General features: G+C 39.6%; 1 protein-coding gene across 11 annotated transcripts in view; it reads right to left on the bottom strand.

The window, feature by feature from the left end:
• The window catches only part of SLC9C2 (solute carrier family 9 member C2 (putative)), a 109128-nt gene that overhangs the window by 53118 nt on the left and 34738 nt on the right, over positions 1 to 21272 (bottom strand). For all 11 annotated transcript variants that reach the window (XM_054673309.2, XM_054673297.2, XM_054673298.2 and 8 more), the window contains 3 exons: positions 20026 to 20169; positions 3911 to 4079; positions 1304 to 1385 (listed from right to left, as the gene is read on the bottom strand). In XM_054673309.2, the coding sequence (XP_054529284.1) occupies positions 1304 to 1385; positions 3911 to 4079; positions 20026 to 20169 (395 nt within the window). The remainder of the gene's footprint in view (positions 1 to 1303; positions 1386 to 3910; positions 4080 to 20025; positions 20170 to 21272) is intronic.

Genomic DNA, 21272 nt, shown 5'->3' with positions numbered 1-21272 from the left:
AAAGGAAGAGTCAGTTGATGTGCCAAACTTCACTGTTGTCTTAAAGAAATTGCCACAGCTGCCCAATCTTCAGCAACCACCACCCTGATCTGATCAGTCAGCAGCTATCAACCCTGCACCAGCAAAAAGATTATGAATTGCTGAAGGCTCAGATGATTGTTAGCATTTTTTTTTAGCAAGAAAGCATTTTTTCATTAAGGTATGTAAATAGTTTTCTTAGACACTGTGCTTTTGCATTATAATTGACTACAGTATAGTGTAAACACAACTTTTATATGTACTGGGAAACCATATAATTTGTATGACTTGCTTTATTGTGATATTTATTGCATTATTTGCTTTGTCACATGGTCTGGAATTGAACCTGCAATATCTCCAAGTTATGCCTGATATGTAAATCTCTAGTAGTCTGATCAATTTTAAATACCCAGACAAAATCAGGTCTCTGTAGCAGCAAAGCTGAGGATCAGGCCATGGCATATTGAACTATACTAAGGCTCTACTATAAGACTTTGCCTAATCTCACCCCAGTTTTCTCCTCTCCCCTTGAACCTACTGCCACCAAGTATCTTATCCTGGATTTCTCTACCGAATGTGTCTATTTGTTATTTTATTATATTTATGCATTTTATTATAAATGGCCTGAGATTCCTTTTAGAAATAACCAACTGTGGCAGAGCCTGCTGTTATCTCCTAACGTCCATTCTCTTCTTCTTCCTTCTGCCAATAGAATCTCCAAGTTTTGGCTGATCATATCGCCAGCCTGGAAAGATGATATTTCCCAGCTTCCCTTGCCCATATGTGTCCATGTGACTAAGTTCTGGCCAATGGAATGTGAGTGATAATGATACATACAGAGGGAGGCTGCTTATCCTCCATTGCCACACACCCCTCCCCCACCATTTCCCCTTTCTAGTTGGTTGGATTGTAGACATGGTGGTAGTGAGCAGGGTTCTACCCTGTGGGCAAGAGCAGTACCCTAGGGCATGGAAGAGCAATCAAAGGAAAGGAACTTGGATTTCTAAACAACTTTGTAGAGTAGAACCATCTCACACTTCTGGACTTTTTGGTGGAGGGAAGAAAAACCCTTCTGTCTTGTTTAAGCCTCTGTTCATTTCGCTTTTGTTAAACTGGCTGAAACAATATCCCAAGTAATACAGCATCTAAATATATGAATAAATGAAAAATGAATAATTTCTAAACCAATTCCTTGAGCTTCATGAGAAATGTCCCCATGACACCCAACAATAACCTGTTTGTATTATTCTCCCCAGCTAATTCATGAATGAGACACATACTTTACCTAACTTCCTGGCTGACTGAGTCATCACGTATGAATTTATTCCCATTGTCAATAATGATATTACTTGTACATAGAGTATAAACTAAAAACAAAGCACATAAATAGTTAGAACCAAAACATTAAATAAGTACTCCAAAAGCAATCATTGTTCGATTAGCCACTAACAAAATTCTATTAATATCTTAATCCACATTTTAAAATCCTGTTTCTGATAAGTCAGTTAAGGCAAAAAGGGGGTTTTGTGGACATTGCCTGAACATACTACACTGGGGCAGACAATAATTTTCAATCTGAACGAGGAAAACAGTAGACTGGAGATTCTATGCTAAGGACACAGGGAGGAGGTCTCCACAGTTGCCACTCCTGGCAGCAGTCATGCAAAGACAGCACGGTGGTAGCCATCTCAGGCATGGCTGTGGAACCTGCAGGGTGGGGAGAAAGCCCAGCAACCACAGGCGGTGGTGACCGTGGGCCACAGAGGGATGTGTGCCTGCCACCAGCATTTGCTACGGCTGTACCAGAGGCTCTGAAGGAGAAGGCAGGAGCTGTGGTGGGGCCTGGAGAGGTGCTGTGCGGAAGGAGAAAGGTAACATTTGTAGGCCATGACTTTGCCATTTCTTAGCCATGTGATTGGGGGGCAGTTAATTTAACCACCACTCAGAGCCACAGCATCCTTCACTGAAAAGAGGAGTTAATAGTAATTTCTCCTCCAGTGTCTCTCACGCTTGACTAATAACAACAATCACCTGAAGTGCTTGTTAAACATACTGACTCCCGCTGTGGGTTGTGATTCTGTAGGTCTAGGGTGGGATTCTTAACACCAGACAGAATTAAGAAACACTGTGAAATGATGCCCAGGTGCTAGTTAACTTCTCATTGACTTGGTTTTAGGCCAATTCCTTGCATAAAAGAGAATCGGAGGAGCTGTAATGTTGATTATTTTACTTTTCTTTTGGAGCATGGAAAGAACCAAAGTCTTTGCAAAACCACTGGTTATTTGAACTCAAAATTCATGCCCAGATCAGGCCCACAGATATAAATCCTCAGAAAAAAAATGTGGTGAGGAATAGGAATATGATACTCCATCAAAAATAGCACTTCCTGTTTGGGGAGTTAGGGCACCTGAGGTCTTTCCCTCTCATGCTACGTACAGAAGGCTACTCCTCTCTTTGACTGGATTTCTCCACATGCAAGATGGAGAGGTCAATAGTTGCTCCCAAAAAGAAGGTATTAAATAAATACTGTACTCCTTGGGACTTCGGGGCAGCAGCAAAATAGTAAAGAGAAGTTCTAGGATGGAAATTAGACAATAGCAACAAACTCTGTACATCTACCTCCAGATTCCTTGGTAGGTGAGTCAGTGCTCTTGAGCTCATATCATTCAAGCGGTTTTCCCCCTCCCAGAAACAGATCTGGGGTTCATCTGATTAGGAGGTAATGAGAGGCTGATCCTGAAGATTTCTAGCAGCTTCTGGAAACTTCTCTAGCTAGCTCATAGTGCTGTCACAAATGACAAGGTGCACGGCCAGCAGATGCACTGGGCTCTTTGAATCTTGCCTGGAATGTCAGATGCAGCCACCACCAGATTCCCCAGAAATCTACCAGCTAACCCATGGGGAAAGGCTTTGAGAAAGAGTGGAAAGGAAACCAAGTTTTGTTTTGTGCTACAGATAATGGAGTCTTTGCCCAGAATTTTTCGAGAAATAAATTTTTTAAAATTAGCCCTAAAGACATAAACCTAACTAGATCTTTAATGTAAAAATATATAAAATCTTTTTTATCTTGGTATACTTAACTAGCATTTCAGTTTTTGTTCTATGAACTATAAGGATTAGAATGCTCCTGACAAGAGTATCATTTTTTCATGCTTTCTGACGGCTATTGAAAAATTGCATTTGTACCCGGGCCTGGTGGCTCACGTCTGTAATCCCAGCACTTTGAGTGGAGGCCGAGACAGGCAGATCACCTGAGGCCAAGAGTTCGAGACCAGCCTGGCCAGCATGGCAAAACCCCGTCTCTACTAAAAATAACAAATAATAATAATAATAATCCAGATGTGTTTGTGCACACCTGTAATCCCAGCTACTTGGGAAGCTGAGGCATGAGAATTGCTTAAACCTGGGAGGCGGAGGTTGCAGTGAGCCAAGATTGCACCACTGCACTCCAGCCTGGGTGACAGAGCGAAATCTTGTCTCAAAAAAAAAAAGAAAAAGAAAATAAAATAGCATGTATGTGTTCAATAACATTTATTGAGCATTTATTAAGTGTCTGGTATTTTATTGAGCATCATCTCAATTCTCAACTGAAAGTTGAAGCTCAGCAAGCCTGGGGAACTTCCTCAAGATCACCCAGCCTGTGAATGGTGGAGTCCAGATCAGAGCCCAAGTTTATCTAATACCACATCCATAACTACTCCATAACTACTCTATTGGTCCCTTTCACATTCTCAACATAAATAACGTTCTGCTCTGTTCCTTTCTACTTAAAAGAATGCATTTTAAAAATCTAATTCAAAGCTGGTTAACTTTATTACTGGGTTCTCTGACAAGTGGGCAAGATAAGTAAAAATGATAAATATGAATAATCATGAGACATGATCTTTCCTACCATTTGTGGTACTTCCACTTTTCGTTCAGCGAGATTATAAACATCAGGAGCCCAGAGTAAATTAAAAACTCCTTTAATTCCAGACCACGTGATTACAACTCCCCATCGCCAATTATATTCATAATTTGAATGCATCAAAATAGGGCTCACTAACAAAATAGTAAGCAACCTGTGGAGAGGGAAACATTAAAAATAAATCTCACCTTGTTTATTAATGTTATTCATAGTTGAAAGCAAGTACTAAATACTAAATTTAATATAAAAATTTTTGGGAAAGAAAAAAACAATGCAATTTACTGTTAAGTCCTTCCAATTTTCTGAGACTAACCAAATCTACTATTTAAAGTTTGTACATAACACTTAAGTCTTGAAAAATAATGCTAGACCTTCTAAACAAATATAAGGAATTATCATCAACACTACTGTATACTGTTTGGAATTGGGTAGTAAATGCTCACAGGGAAACCTCTTCTAAGAATGCTGACAAGCTCATCTACTCCCTGAAAAGCCATACATGACTGGACTCAAAAATTATAATGGGGACATGTGCAGATCATGACTCAAATGTAAAATTATTTTGGGCACATTAATAAACAATAAATAATAAAAAAAGTTTATTGAGCTCCCACAAGAATCATACGCTAAATGTCACACAAATAATTTTAATTTGTGCCTTCTTGCCCTCCAGATTACTTTTCTATATGACCCTGTGCCAAAATTTAAAATCTATCATTAAGGGACTGGCAGTGAGAGAATATCAATACTGTACTTCAAATGATTTAGAACAAATGAAATTTCAGCAAAAGTGAAAACAGATGTGTTCTTAGCCTCAAAAAAATATATTGTGTATCAGTTGATCAACTATAATTGCACAAGTCCATTTAGAGAATTCCTGTCATTGAGAAACAGAAAATCTACAATTACCACCTATAATGTATATAATTATTTGGGCAAACTCCTCTGCCTTGCATTCAAGCCTTTTGCAACGTGACTCTTACCAACCTTTTCAGGCTTACTAAATAACCTTTCCCTAAAATATCAGAGTCCAACCAAAACAGAAACAACTTATGTCATTTCCTGATATCAAAAACAGGGAGGCAGAATAGCAAATACTCTGAAGTCAGCCTACCTGTGTTAAATCTAGCCTTGCCTTTTACTAACTGCATAACTACATAAGCAAGTTAATCTCTCTGTCTCAGCTTCTTCATCTGTAAAATGAAGATAATAACAATGGTACTTGCCTCAAAGGATTATTGTGGTAATTCAATTAAATAAGGCAATACTCAGGGCTTAGAATGATGCTTTGCAGGTGGTCAGCACTCAATACATTATCAATACATAATTATGACTATATATGATACATATGTATCCATACAAAATATTCAATCAGCAATGCTTACTATGTTCGTGTATTCCCATTTCTCTATCTTGGCTCATCCTCTCTGAAATATTTTTCTCTAGTCTTTACAGAAAACCCACACACACTTCGAGGACCAACTTAAGGATAATTCCCTCCATTAAAGCCTTTCCTCTAGTGATGTGGAACCATCAGTTCAGCAAGATCTCTGGCACTCACTAGCCATTTGACCTTGGAAAAGGTCCTTTGCTTTTCTGGGGGTTGATTTCTTTAAAGTGTAGAAAATAACAGAGATAAATCATTGGAGATGATAATTCTTATCTCCTAGTGTTGTTATGAAGATGAAATGAGATAATGGATGTGTACCTGAGTCAAACATTGTGCTAAAGCCATGTTTCTTTCTTTATGACCAATCTCAGCTTACACATGAGCTCTCGTGGCAGAACGAAATGTTAACTTTCAAATGGAATAATTTAGTCTTTTCTAGTTTAAAGATTCTTTGGGTATAACTTAGTCTTGCCTATACAAATAGTCAATTCAAAGTTCCCTATAAAGAGCAGTTTCTCCTGTTTTCCAAGATGCTCCCCCTGCCCTGCCTTTCCAAGACAGGGTCTGGGTGTAGAAGGAAATTCACATAACTCATGGCATCAGGGAAAGTGTTGCAGAGAGCATCTATTGATTTAGGTGTTTTGTGTTACTTGTGTTTGGCCTTTGGCCCCTGTTCTTGAGACATCTACTGGGAAGTATTCTTGGTCTATTTTTTTCAGCAAGGCCAATGCATGGTAATTGCTCAGATGACCTGTCTCCTCTGCCGACTAAATGACCACCACCACCCAGCACTGCAGATCCCTTGAGGTCTGCTGCCACTCCCATTTGACCCTAGGTTTGAGTGGTCTCCCATGCAGCCCTCCAACATGGGCTCACTTTGGTGACCCTTCTGGCAAACTCACCAAATATCTTCTGAATTCACCACAGAGGAGGAAAGAACTTCAGATTCCTTCCATGTCAGAAACAGATTAAGGAAGGATCAAAAGTACAATCTCGGGCCTACTGTCTACTTACATAGGTCAACCCACCATTTCTACTCAGTAGCCTTAGGCCCATGTCACTCTAGGAGGCTATATTTTCTCAGAGTTCCAAACAGGAGGTATAGGTGGGGATATGATAGGGGTGGAGCAGTGTCCTCACCCTAATCTCAACCCCCTCTATAATCAGCAATGTTCTACGTCCCCTTCCTGTTTGTCATATCCTCCATCATCTTCACCATGGCATAAAATAAAATTATATAATCCGAATCTACCAAGCTTGTCTGTTGATATGAAAAAAGGGTATTTTCAGAATTTAACAAAGTCTTCTTCAGCAAAGCCTGGCTTTCAGAACTGTTGTCTCATTGTGGGGTCTCAAAAATATTCAGAAATCAGGAGCTACATATAAACTCTTTATTTTGGAATTTCATCATAAAATCTTAATCCTTTTTTAGCTGAATAGAAGGAAGTTCATACATAAAGAAGTGTAATACGAAAAATAAAACACTTTAATATATTGCAGGAACACCACTCCTTTTATAGTGGATATTGTGGTGTTCCATTTAGACATCCTCTTCAGGGCCGACAGCCCATCCCCCAACTGGTAGGAATTTGAGGATTTAAGTGGGCCTGCATGGCTCTGCCTCTCACTGCACATTGCTCTGGGCCACAGGGACCTGCCCTACTCAAAGTTGTTGCCGCTCAAGGGATAGCCCTTGGCCAATGACTGCATTATGCAGAGATATAAAGGCCTGTTCCCTTGTCTCAGTGTGGGATGACTCTGAAGGGCTCTTCCAGCTCCACAGTTTCCCAAAGCTCAGGGGAGCCTTAGATGAAACTGTGCTGTAGGTCAGCTTGTCCCCTTGCCCAATTCTGCCTTCCACACTTGCCCAATAAACCTTCTGCCAACAACTGTCCCAACCCTCCCTCTCAGAATCTGCTTCCAGGAAACCCAACCTATGACTCCTTTGAATTTGTAAATCTAGCACAGAGCAGGCTTTGCACAGAACCCCGCAGCTAGCTATGAAGCCCCATAACACGTTTCTTGTTCCTTCTCTCTTTCTTTTTAATTTTTAATTTTTATTGTTTTTTTTAGACAGAGTCTCACCCTATCACCCAGGCTGGAGTGCAATGGAGTGATCTTGGCTCACTGCAAGCTCTGTCTCCCAGGTTCAAGTGATTCTCCTGCCTCAGCCTCCTGAGTAGCTGGGACTACAGGCATGTGCAACCACGCCCAGCTAATCTTTGTATTTTAGTAGAAACAGGGTTTCACCATGTTGGCCAGGCTTGTCTTGAACTCTTGACCTCACATGATCCACCTGCCTTGGCCTCCCAAAGTGCTGGGATTACATGTGTGAGCCACTGTGCCCGGCCCCATAACACATTTCTTAAGCCTCCCATATGAAGCTTATCTTTCCTTATGCTATAATTATTTATATATTTATTTTATCCCTCCAACTAGAATATAAACTTCTTGAGGAGAGATGCTGTGTTTTATGCATCTCTGTGAACCTTAAGACTTCAAACAGCAAGTCCTATTGTATTCACACGGTCACTCCTTTTTAGAGAAAGAGATGTGGGGTTGCTGTTTGCCTGGGATGGAGGTGGGGGTGAGGGATGTCACCAGAGACCAGTGAAAAAAATGTACCATATTGTTTGGCTTCTAAGCTGAAAGACTACTTTTTTTTTTTTTTTTTTTTTTTGAGACGGAGTCTCGCCCTGTCGCCCAGGCTGGAGTGCAGTGGCGCGATCTCGGATCACTGCAAGCTCCGCCTCCCGGGTTCACGCCATTCTCCTGCCTCAGCCTCCCGAGTAGCTGGGACTACAGGCGCCCGCTACCACGCCCGGCTAATTTTTTGTATTTTTAGTAGAGACGGGGTTTCACCGTGTTAGCCAGGATGGTCTCGATCTCCTGACCTCGTGATCCGCCCGCCTCGGCCTCCCAAAGTGCTGGGATTACAGGCGTGAGCCACCGCGCCCGGCCAAGACTACTTATTTTTTAAGGCAAGTTTGCATAGCTGTACAACCAAGACCTGGAAGTAGAATTAGCTGAATCAGCATCCTCTGACCTCAGACTAAAGAGTTGATAGGTAACAGTGTCTCTGTTCTACCCTTAGTTCCAGCTCTTCACATTGGGGGGAAGCTTGTCAGAGAAATGTGGGGTCCTGCTGATGAATGGAGTATGGATGGGAAGTCTGACAATCTCTCAGGAGTATGACTAACCTGAGGGACTTAGATACAACAGAGTCCTGACTAGAGCCCCTGTCCAGGTGACAGCCTTCAAGGACATCAGCAACTGGTCCCAGAACAGGCTTGACCAGATAAAATGAAGATCACTGGTCCCTTCCATTGCCACCACCAGTGACCAATCATACATGAAAAAGATCAGCCACTCCCAACCATTCCCCCAAGGACTGACCAATCACATAAGATACACACACACACACACACACACACACACACACACAACTGTAACTAATCCAACAATCCTGAACTGACCTGGGAAGTCACTAGACTGGAAAGAATTTACCTGATTATATGTAAACTAAATCCACCAGGATCCAGCTCACAGCTATGTAGTAAAGCCAGTTCTAGAAATAAAATTTCATTTTTTTGAGTACTAAAAATCTGGGCACCGTTATAATAGGAATTAAGTTATATGCCCATTACAACTCTATAGGAAAAAAATTCATTAAGGTCATCGTTCAAGTCAGAAACTAGCCCCTGTGCCCAATGACTATTGAAAAACATTCAGAGCTCCCTAGAAGTGCTGACTGCAACATCAAAAAGGCCAAATTAATCTTTGTCAAGGTGGAAATCAATTATACTTTTTTTTCTAATTTTGTACCTCATCAAAGCGAAATCCTGAGGTCTGGATTTTTAAAAATATTTTTTAATGCGTTTCATAATGTTTATTTTTCTGATTATCATAAATGCAAGCAATCTCACAAATTGTAGCTTTCAGTCTACCTTAAAAGATTATTAATTTTAAATATTCTTTAAACATTTTATACATAGTGGAGCTTATTAACAGATTAGGAACAATTTTCTATTAATCTTAAAAATACACACGTCAAGGGTAAGTGATTTTATAAAAGGAAAGTACAAGATTTTCTTGTCCATAATTCACACCCCTCAGGACCTTTGGATTCTTTCTAATTTTTCATCTCTATGAATACAACTACAATGAAAATACTTTGAATAAATCATCATCCAGATTTTTAAAATAATTTAACAGCTTCATTGGTATACAGAAATCTGCACGTATTTAGCATATATAATTTGATGAGCACATTTTCCACTCCACATTTTAAATCACATTCTTAGAAGTGGAATACAAACATTTATAAGATTCTTACAGTTATTTAGTCATTCAACAAATATATATAAAAATTTTACTCCAGAATCTAAGAATGTTGTAGAGATCAAGAGAGCTGATCCCTTCCCCCAGGGATTACATTTCACTGCGGAAACAAACATTAAATCATTAACTATACAAGTAAGTATTCTATAATACTTGCAGGGAGTGCTAAAAGGAGAACTATACAGTGAGAAAGAGTGTGGGAGAGCGGTGCCTCCCCTGGTGGAGGCGGACAGCAGGGACAAGAAGCAGGGAGGCTTTCCCTAAGCAAGGATCGTTTGTCCTGTAATCTGAAGCCACCGGGGGCCAGGATGAAGGGCAGCCAGAGGATAGCCTTGGAAGGACCTGAAGAAACAAGTATCTGAGGAACTTTGTCACACGTGTTTGGAATGAAGACAGCAAGCAGAAGAGGGTCCTTTGAGCCAGCTGATGAGGGGGGCAGGGCCAGTGTTCCACAAGGTCTTTATCACAGTCTCACAGGGCTGAATGCATGGTTTTTAGGAACCACTGATTTTACCACTTTTCATTTTATTTTCAAAAATTTCTAGTGAGTTTGAAACTTAAAAATGTTTTAGCCACTCATATTTCTTCCTTTATGAACTTGTCGTATCCTTCATAATTTTTTTTTAACGCTCCCTCAACCCAGCTTTTCCCAACTCCAGGAAGAACCGGGAAGAGAAGGCCAATCTAGTTACTTTATCTTGGTTTTAAATGATAAAACAATACATGAATACTGAAAAAACCTCAAATAGTAAAAAAGTATATTAAAAATGTTTTAATTTTTAATTTTTGTGGGTACAGAGTAGGTGTGTGTATTTATGGGGTACATGAGATATTTCATACGGGGCATGCAATGCATAATAATGACATCATGCTAAATCGGGTATCTATGCCCTCAAGCACTTATCCTTTGTGTTACAGACAATCCAATTAGACTCTCTTAGTTATTTTTAATTATACAATTAAATTATTATCAACTATAGTCACCCTGTTGTGCCATCAAATACTAGGTTTTACTCATTCTATTTTTTGTACCTGTTAACCATCCTCCACTTTCCCACCTTATCCCCCTTCTACCCTTCCCAGCCTCTGGTAACCATCCCTCTACTCTCTACCTCCATGAGTTCAATTGTTTTAATTTTTACATCCCACAAATAAGTGAAAACATGTGAAATTTGTCTTTCTGTGCCTGGCTTATTTCATTTAACATAATGACCTCCAGTTCTTTCCATATTGTTGCAAATGACAGGATCTCATTCTTTTTTATGGCTGAATAGTATTCCATTGTGTATATGTACCACATTTTCTTTACCCATTCATCTGTTAATGGACACTTAGGTCGCTTCCAAATCTTGGTTATTGTGAATAGTGCTGCAATAAACATGGGAGTGCAGATACTTCTTTGATATACTGATTTCCTTTATTTGGAGTATATATGCAGCAGTGTGATTGCTGAATGATATAACTCTGTGTTTACTTTTTGAGGAACCTCCAAAATATTCTTTGTAGTGGTTGTACTAATCTACATTCCCACCAACAGTGTATGTGAGTTCCCTTTTCTCCACATCCTTACCATCATTTGTTATTGCCTGTCTTTTGGATAAAAGCCATTTTAACTGGGATCAGATGATATCTTACTGTAGTTTTGAGTTGCATTTCCCTGATGATCAGTGACGTTGGGCACATTTTCATATACCTGTTTGCCATCTGTATGTCTTCTTTAGAGAAATGTCTACTCAGATCTTTTGCCCATTTTTTAATCAGATTGTTAGATGTTTTCCTATGACTTGTTTGAGCTCCTTATATATTCTGGTTATGAAACTCTCATCAGATGGGTAGTTTTCTTTTCCTTTTTTTTTTTTTTTTTTTTGAGATGGAGTCTTGCTCTGTCACCCAGGCTGGAGTGCAGTGGCGCGATCTCGGCTCACTGCAAGCTCTACCTCCCAGGTTCATGCCATTCTCCTGCCTCAGCCTCCCAAATAGCTGGAACTACAGGCGCCTGCCACCACGCCTGGCTAATTTTTTATATTTTTAGTAGAGACAGGGTTTTACCCTGTTAGCCAGGATGGTCTCGATCTCCTGACCTCATGATCTGCCCGCCTCGGCCTCCCAAAGTGCTGGGATTACAGGCGTGAGCCACCGCGCCTGGCCGGGTAGTTTTCTTTTTTTTTTTTTTTTGAGACAAAGTCTCACTCTGTCGCCCAGGCTGGAGTGCAGTGGTGCAATCTCAGCTCACTGCAACCTCTGCCTCCCGGGTTCAAGCGATTCTCCTGCCTCAGCCTCCCAAGTAGCTGGGATTACAGGCATGCACCACTGTACAGATGGGTGGTTTCCTCCCATTCTGTGGGTTGTCTCTTCAATTTGTTGATTGTTTCCTTTACTATACAGAAGCTTTTTAACTTTATGTTATCTAATTTTTCCATTTTTTCTTTGATTGCCTGCACTTGTGGATTATTACTCAAGAAATCTATGCCCAGACCAGTGTCCTAGAGGGTTTCCCCAATGTTTTCTTGCAGCAGTTTCATAGGTTGAGGTCTTAGATTTACATATTTAATCCATTTTGATTTGATTTGATTTTTGCATGTGGTGAGAGTTAGGTGCCTAGTTTCATTCTTTCACTTATGGATATCCAGTTTTCCCAGCACCATTTATTGAAGAGACTGTTCTTTCTCCAATATACGTTCTTGTCACCTTTGTCAAAAAAGAGTTCACTGTAGACATATGGATTTATTTCTGGGTTCTCTTTTCTGTTCCATTGGTCTATGTGTCTGTTTTTATGCCATTCCCATGCTGTGTTCATTACTATAGCTCTGCAGTATAATTTGAAGTTAAGTAATGTGATTCCTCCACTTTTGTTTTTTTGGCTCAGATTACCTTTGGTTATTCTGGGTCTTTTGTGTTGCCACATAAATTTTAGAATTATTTTTCTTATTTCTGTGAAGAATGTAATTGGTATTTTAATAGAGGTTGCATTGAATCTCTAGATCATTTTAGATAGTATGGACATTTTAACAATATTGATCCTTCCAATTCATGAACGTGGAATGTCTTTTTTTTATCATGAAGGCATGTTTTTATCATGAAGGCATGCTGAATTTTATCAAATGCTTTTTCATCATCAATTGAAATGATTACATGGTTTTTGTCCTTCATTCTGTTGATATGATGTATCACATAGATTGATTTGCACATGTTGAACCATCCCTGCATCCCTGGGATAAGTCCCAGGGATGATCATGATGAATGATCTTTTTAATGCATTGTTGAATTATGTTTGCTTACATTTTGTTGAGGATTTTTACATCAATATTCATGAGAGATATTGACCTGAAGTTTTCTTTTTTTGATGTGTCTTTGTCTGGTGTTGGTATCAGGGTAATACTGACTTCTTAGAACAAGTTTGGAAGTATTTCCTCCTCCTCTATTTTTCAGAATAATTTGAGTATAATGGGTATCATTCTTCTTTAAATGTTTGGTAGAATTCAGCATGGTAGAAGCCATCAGGTCAGGGCTTATCTTTGCTGGGGGACTTTTTATTACAGTTTTGATCTCTTTACTTGTTATTGGTCTGTTCAGGTTTTGGATCTCTTCATGATTTAGCTAGGGTAGGTGGTATGTGTCTAGGAATTTGTCCATTTCTTCTAGGTTTTCCAATTTATTGGCATATAGTTGCTCATGGTAACCAGTAATGATCCTTTGAATTTCTGTGGTATCAATCATAATGTCTCACTTTTCATCTCTGATTCTATTTATTTGGATTTTCTCCCTTTTTCTCTTAGTCTAGGTAAAGGTTTGTCATTTTTGTTTATCTTTTCAAAAAACCAACTTTTTGTTTCATTTATATTTCCTATTTTTTTTCATTTCAATTTCATTTATTTGTGCTCTAATATGTATTATTTCTTTTCATCTACCAATGTTGAGTTTGGTTTGCTCTTCCTTTTCTAGTTCTTTAAGATGTATCATTAGGCTATTTGTTTGGAGTTTTTTTTTTTTCTTTTTTGATGTAGGCACAGGTAGCTATAAATTTCCCTCTCAGTACTGCTTTTGCTGCATCCCATAAGTTTTGGTATGTTGTGTTTCTATTATATGTTTCAAGAAATTTTTCAGTTTCCTTCTTAATTTCTTCATTGATGCACTTTCATTCAGGAGCATTTTGTTTAATTTACCTGTGTTGTATAGTTTGCAAAATTCTTCTTGTTATTGATTTCTTGTTTTATTCTGGAAAATGCTTGATATTATTTCAGCTTTTTTGAACCTTTTAAGACTTGTTTTATGACCTAACATATGGTCTGTCCTTCAGAATGATCCATGTGCTGAGGAGAAAAATGTGTATTCTGCAGCTCTTGGACAAAATGTTCTGTAAATATCTATAAGGTCTATTTGTTCCATGGTGCAAATTAAGTCCAATGTTTCTTTGTTAATATTTTTGTCTGGAAGATCTGTCCAATGGCAAAAGTGGGGTGTTGAAGTCTGTTATTATTGCATTGAGGTTTCTCTCTCTTTGGCACTAATAATATTTGTTTTATCTGGGTGCTCCAGTGTTGAGTGCATATACATTTAAAACTGTCATACCATCTTGCTGAATTGACTCCTTTATCATTATATAATGACCTTCTTTGTCTCTTCTTACAGTTTTTGTCTTGAAATGTATTTTGTCTGAAGTAAGTATAGCTACTCTTGCTCTTTTTTGGTTTCCACTGGCATGGAATGTCTTTTTCCATCCCTTTATTGTCAGTCTATATGTATCTTTATAGGTGAAGTGTTTTTCTTGGAGACAACAGATCATTGGGTCTTGTTTTTTATTATTAATTCATCCACTCTGTCTTTTGATTGGAGAGTTTAGTCCATTTACATTCAATGTTATTATTGATAAGTAAGGACTTACTGCTACTATTTTGTTATTTGCTTTCTGGTTGTTTTGTGGTCTTCTCTTTCTTCTTTCCTTCCTTCCAGCCCTTTCAATGAAGGTGATTTTCACTGGCAGTATGATTTAATTTCTTGCTTTTAATTCTTTGTGTATCTGTTGTATTTTTTAATTTAAGGTTACCATGAGGCTGGTAAATACTATCTTATAACCCATCATTTAAAATTGATGACACTTAACACTAATTGCATAAACGAATAAGCAAAAAGAAGACTGATAAAAAAGATACACTTTGACTTTACCCCCCTGCTATTTAACTTTTTGTTGTTTCTTTATATCTTATTGTATGTACTGTCTATGTCTTGAAAAGTTGTTGAAGTAATTACAACTACAACAAATGTAGTTTGTCATCTTGCATTTCTACTTAGGAGTAGTTTACACACCACAATTACAGGGTTTTTTAAATCTTTTATTTTAGGTTTGGGAGGACACGTGAAGGTTTGTTACACAGGTAAACACGTGTCACAGGGGTTTGTTGTACCTATTATTTCATCATGAAGGTATTAAGCCCCGTACCTAATAGTTACTTTTTCTGCTCCTCTCCCTCCTCCCATCCTCCCACCTCAAGTAGATCTCAGTGTCTGTTGTTTCCTTCTTTGTATTCGTAAGTTCTTATCATTTAGCCTCCACTTGTAAGTTATAACATGTAGTGTTTGGTTTTCTGTTCCTGTGTTAGTTTGCTAAGGATAATAACCTCCAACTCTATCCATGTTCCACAAAAGACATGATCTCAGTCTTTTTTATGGCTGCATAGTATTCCATGGTGTATATGTATTACATTTTCTTTATCCAATCTGGCATTGATGAGCATTTAGGTTGATTCCATGCCTTTGCTATTGTGAATAGTGCTGCAATGAACATTCACGTTCATGTGTCTTTATAGTAAAATGATTTATATTCCTCTGGGTATATACCCAATAATGAGATTGCTGGGCCAAATGGCAGTTCCTCTTTTAGCTCTTTGAGGAATTGCCAGACAGTGTTATAATTGTCCATGATTTTCCATGTACCCACTATTACCAGTAAGTCTGTGTCCTGAAAATTTGTTGAAATTATCATGTTTGATAGGTTCATCTTTTAGTCTTTCTATTCAAAATATGAGTAGTTTACCCACCACAATTACAGTGTCATAGTATTCTATGTTTTTGTGTGTACCTATTACCAGTGAGTTTTATATCTTCTGATGATTTCTTATTGCTCATTAACATCCTTTTCTTTCAGATTGAAAAACTCCCTTTAGCATTTCTTCTAGGACAGGTCTGATGTTGATGAAATCCCTCAGCTTTTGTTTGTCTGGGAAAGTCTTCATTTCTCCTTCATGTTTGAAGGATATTTTCACAGATATACTATTCTTGGGTAAAAGTTATTTTCCTTCAGCACTTTAAATATGTCATGCCACTCTCTCCTAGTCTGTAAGGTTTCCACCGAAAAGTCTGCTGCCAGACTTTTGCCTTTTGTCTCCTCTGACTGCATATTTTCAAATAGCCTGTCTTCAGGCTCACTAATTCTTTCTTCTGCTTGATCAATTCTGCTATTAAGAGACTCTAATGCATTCCTCAGTATGTCACTTGCATTTTTTATTCTAGAATTTCTGCTTGATTGGTGCTTCATTGTAAGTGGTTTCTTTTCTGCTTTTAGGGTCCTTTCTTTATCCGTGATCTTTGGGAGTTTGATTATTAAATGCCTTGAGGTAGCCTTCTTTGGGTTAAATCTGCTCAGCGTTCTACAACCTTCTTGTACTTGAATATTGGTATCTTTTTCTTGGTTTGGGAAGTTCTCTGATATTACCACTTTGAATAAACTTTCTACCCCTATTTCTTTCTCTACTGCCTCTTTAAGGCCAATAACACTTAGACTTGCCCTTCTGAGGTTATTTCCTAGTAGGTGTGCCTCATTCTTTTTTATTCTTTTTTCTTTTGCGTCTTCTGACTGTGTATTCTTGAATAGTCTGTCTTCAAGCTGACTAATTCTTTCTTCTCAAGCAATTCAGGAGAATCGCTTGAGCCCAGGAGTTCAAGACCAGCCTGGGCAACACAGCAAGACCCTGTCCCAAAAAGAAATAAAAAATAAAAAGTAGTATGAAAAGCCTTAGAAATCTGCCTGGTGTTCTATTCTATTGTGATTAAGCTGGTATTCAAACCATAGGACAAAGTTCTTCCCGCTCTTTCCTCCTTTTTCCACAGGCAGGAAAGCCTCTCCCTATGGCCACCACTACCACCAGTCCCAAGGGAGTTCTGCCACACCACCACCCATGTTCACTTAAGGCCCAAGGGCTCTTCAAGCCAGTTTTTAATGAATGCTGCCAGGCCTGGGACTCACCCTTCAGGGCAGAGGTCTCCCCTCTGGCCCAGGGCAAGTTCAAGAATGCCTAGACCTGGACTTGGGACCCCAAAAGCCTACTTGGTGTCTACCCCACTGTGGCCAAGCTGGTACCTGAAGCCAGCACATCTGAGTCTCACCCACGGCCCACAGCATACCACCTGTGTATTGCTGTTATTTACTCAAGGCCCAAGGGCTCTTTAGTCAGCAGGTGATGAATCCTGCCAGGACTGGGTCCTTCCCTTCAAGACAGCAGTTTCTCTTCTGACCCAGGGTGTGTCTAGAAATGTTGTCCAGGAACTAGAGCCTGAAATGGGGGCCTCAAAACTCTGCCCAGTGCCCTATTCTGCTGTGGTTGAGCTGGTATCCAAGATGCAGGACAAAGTTCTCTTCACTCTCCTCTCCTCAAGCAGAAGGAAGAAGTCACTTTCATTGTTCTGAGCTGCGCTGCTTGAGGCTGTGGGAGGGGTGGCACAAATACTCCCCAAGCCACCCTGTCTGCTGTCTCACTAGGTCACGCACTGCCCCAGTCCACTGGCTCTGAGACCAGCACAGCATCAGGACTTGCCTAAGAATTGCAGTCCTTATATCCTAGGCTGCCTTCCAAGTTCACTTAGTATCCCACAGCTTGCTGAGAAACTCAAGTTCCTACCACGGGAATGGGCGCTTCCCCTCTGGCTAGGGCTGGTCTAAATGTTCCCTCTGTGGGCAGGTGCTGGCTGAGTTCAGCACAGTTTTGCTTTCCACTGTCACAGGGCAGCACTAAGTTCAGTGCAAATTCCCCCAGTTGCTGTGGTCTCCCTTCCCCAAGTGCACAGATTCTCTCTCTGCACCACACAGCTGCTTTGTGGTGGGGAGGACTGGGGAGGGGTGGTGTCAGCAATCCATGACTGTTTTTCCTACCCTCTTTAGTGCCTCTTTCTGCAATATGAATTTTAAAGTAGGTACTGTGATCACTCACTTGATTTTTGGTTCTTATGAAGGTGCTTTTTTGTGTACAGATAGTTGTTAAAATGTGGTGTTCCTGCAGGGGGGTGAGAGGGATGATCAGTGGAGCCTTCTATTCATCTGCCATCTTGCTCCATCCTCAGTAAACATTTTAAAAGCTAAAATGCCCTGACTTTATTCCCCTTCACAAATCCCATTCCCCAGAGGAAGGTAACCACTCTTACGGGGCTGATGTACATCCTTCCAGGTGTTTTCTTAACTCACAAAGGTATTCATACGTGGGTTCTTTCTCTTACTTTTTTTCATACTTACCTATCTATCCTCATCTCCTGCTCTCCCCTCTCTCTGTTTCAGTGACCAAGGCCTCCCTGCTGTTTATTGCACATACCAGGCTGGCCCCTCCCTTAGGGCATATACAATTATGAGTCTTTCCCGCCATCTACCTGGCTCCCTCACCTCTTTCATATCTTTATTCAAATGTCACTTTCTCATTGAGGCCTACCTTGCCCACTGGGTTGAATTGCAGCTTGCCATCTAGTGCTGGCACATCCAACTTCCTCACCATGCTTTATTTATTTTCATAGTCTTTATTATTTTCTAATATATTATATTCTTCATTTAACATGATTTTGGTTTTTTTCTGAAAACCCCAATTACATTGTAAATGCCATGATGGCAGAAATTTTCATGTTTTCAGAGTATTTTGTCCACTGAGGTGTCCTAAGTGCCTGGAACAATGCCTGACATTTAGTAGGTGCTTGATAAATATCTGCTGAAAGAATTAACAAATACAGTGGTGGTTTGTTTTCATGTTTTAATTTTATTAATAATGTTTTGTTTTAAAACCTACTGATAATTTCTTTGGGGAATACTTTCATTATTTTGAAGCTTCAAAAGTTGTGTCTTATCCTGAGAAAATAAGGATAGCCACAATCATGGCAAAAACTCACTTCACTGAGCATTTACTATGTGCCAGGCATGGTGCTAAATTCTTGTACTTGCATTACCTCATTGAATCCTCACAGCAACCCTCTGAGATGATCTATTATTATGCCCAGTCTACAGATAAGTAATTGAAACTTAGATTAAGTAATGACCCAAAGTCACATAGTTACATAGTCACAAAGCTAACAAGTGTGGGAGATGGAATTTGGATCCGGAAATAAACATAAACACCTAAATTATACTAGGGAGCAATGACTAACTTAAAAACTGTTTTTTAAGAGTCCAGACAGAGAGCCAGAGAAAAGATGATAAGATGGCTACTGATTTCACAACTGCATGGGAACAGCAGGTAGGCACCAATTTAGACCCCACTCTGATGAGACGGGGGATAGGGGTAGCACTCAGGGCTGTGTACACAGCCTTCTGTGTGAGAGTGACTATCTGAGTTGCATGCAGTGCCTTGCGTTAGCAGACTCAAGTTTCCATGGGAACATACTATAAGACAAGCTACCTTGGCCACCATCCTGAGTGAAAATGACAGTGTTTTTGGAGACATTGTCATAAATTCTTATGGAAGACACAACTACCATCAGTGGGCAATGGCATTCTAGAATAAGGATGCTCATGGAGTCAGGTTTAAATACCAAATTTGCTCTTATGAGTTGAGTGACTCTAGGCAGGTTTTTACATTCTCTGGGCTTCATCTGTGAAGTGATGCAATAACACATACATCACAAAGTGATATTCACATCAATGGCATACGGTACATGGTAACTGCATTATCACAGCTATTGGTACATAGCATGATAGTGGCTTTCTCATAGCTATTGACGATAATAAATTATGGGGAAATTCAACAAAAATGTTAAGAGCAATTAATCTGGTCCAGTGATGCTCAACTTTAACATGCATACAAACTACCTGAAGAGCATGTTAAAACTATTTCCTGGATCTCATATTTAGAGATTTGATTCAGTAGGTTGAGATGGGCTCATGAATATGCATTTCTATCTAGCTTATGGGTGATGCCGATCCCTCTCATTTTATGGATAAAATCTTGAAAAATAAACACTTACCCCAAGTTGCACAGCAAGCTATTGTCAAGGCCTTGATAACAATGCAGGTTTCCTGGCTCCATGTCCAGAGCCCTTTTCGCTGTATGCCACTGCTTCCTAATTCTAATTCTGGCCTTGAGAATCTAAGTTCAGTAAACAAACTTTAAAATATTATTCTTACCTTACCACATTCACTGTTGTAAATAAAATGAATATGAAAGGTATAGTGTAAAATTCATAATGGCTGAGTTCTCCACATCCAATCACAATGCCAAAGAAAGCATATATTAAATGTTCATATACAGATGAAAAAATTCTTAAGAACCTAGGATGAATGAAATAGAAATGACATTTTAAGCAATCATCTTAAAAATATATTTTCCTTTTCACATAAAATCATATATCTTATATCTACCATGCTGTCTTAGCAGAGTCCCTTGCCTTCATCTCTGTTATAGTCAACATTTAAAAGAATCTTGTTGGATCTAAAAGCACCCAGTTCCATATTTTTCATTACCTTCATCACACCAATACCCATGGGCTGCTTCTCACAGTAGAATAATAAGAGCAAAGCAGAAAAATGAGGACCTCCCCCAGCTGATGATTTATCAATTTCTCTGGGATTCAGTGGGAGCATGTCAACTGTTGGGCCTGCTACTGCTAAACCCGGAGTTGTAGTTGCTACTAGGAGGTACCTCGGTAACTTTGACTTTGCAATAGCTAACAGGACCATCTCAATGCTCTCTGCACAACCTCTCCCTCTGTGACTCACATGTATTCTTCTATTTACTTTGAAAGTCTCTCCTGTCTGCTTTCCTGTCTACTGAATTCCTAAAAGTCTTGTAAGGCTAACTCTAATCCCATGTTGTCCATGAAAGCATCTTAAGCACCCTAGGTGGAGGTGGTCTTGCTCTGAATTCCTACGGTGCTGACTGTCTGCACTAATGTAGTTTTTAAGCAGAAGAAAGCATTAGAATCACCCAGATTGAATTCTAAAAATTGACAGAACCACCCCCAGAGATTCTTGCTGAGTAGACCAGAGCACGTGGCTTAGGGTAGGGGGCTGAGGCCTCAGTAGAGTACATGTTCTGTTCTGTATGGTTCCATGTAGTAGCACGCCTGGGTCAGACCCAAGTGTGACTTCCACAAGCAGATCTCAAGCCTGCCTCCTCTAGACTCTCTCTCTTGAGACTTTCCCTTTCAGCTGACTGGGTAAGTGCATCTGCCCCACAAACCATTCTCCTTACAGGTGGATCTCAAAATTTATGCTCGGAAAGAAGCATAAGGAAGCCTCATTTTAGCTGCAGACATAAACCATGTTCTTTGATACACACAGCATTACCCCAATCAAGGAGACAGTTTGGTTCTCCAAGTGATTTCTATCTCTTAATTCAATTGATTCTGAACCCCTACTGGGGAAGAGTTTGA

This window comes from Pan troglodytes, chromosome 1, assembly GCF_028858775.2.
Source record: "Pan troglodytes isolate AG18354 chromosome 1, NHGRI_mPanTro3-v2.0_pri, whole genome shotgun sequence".
Lineage (NCBI taxonomy): Eukaryota > Metazoa > Chordata > Mammalia > Primates > Hominidae > Pan > Pan troglodytes.
The sequence above is the reverse complement of the archived record's forward strand: the minus strand, read 5'-3'. Positions and strand labels throughout refer to the sequence as shown.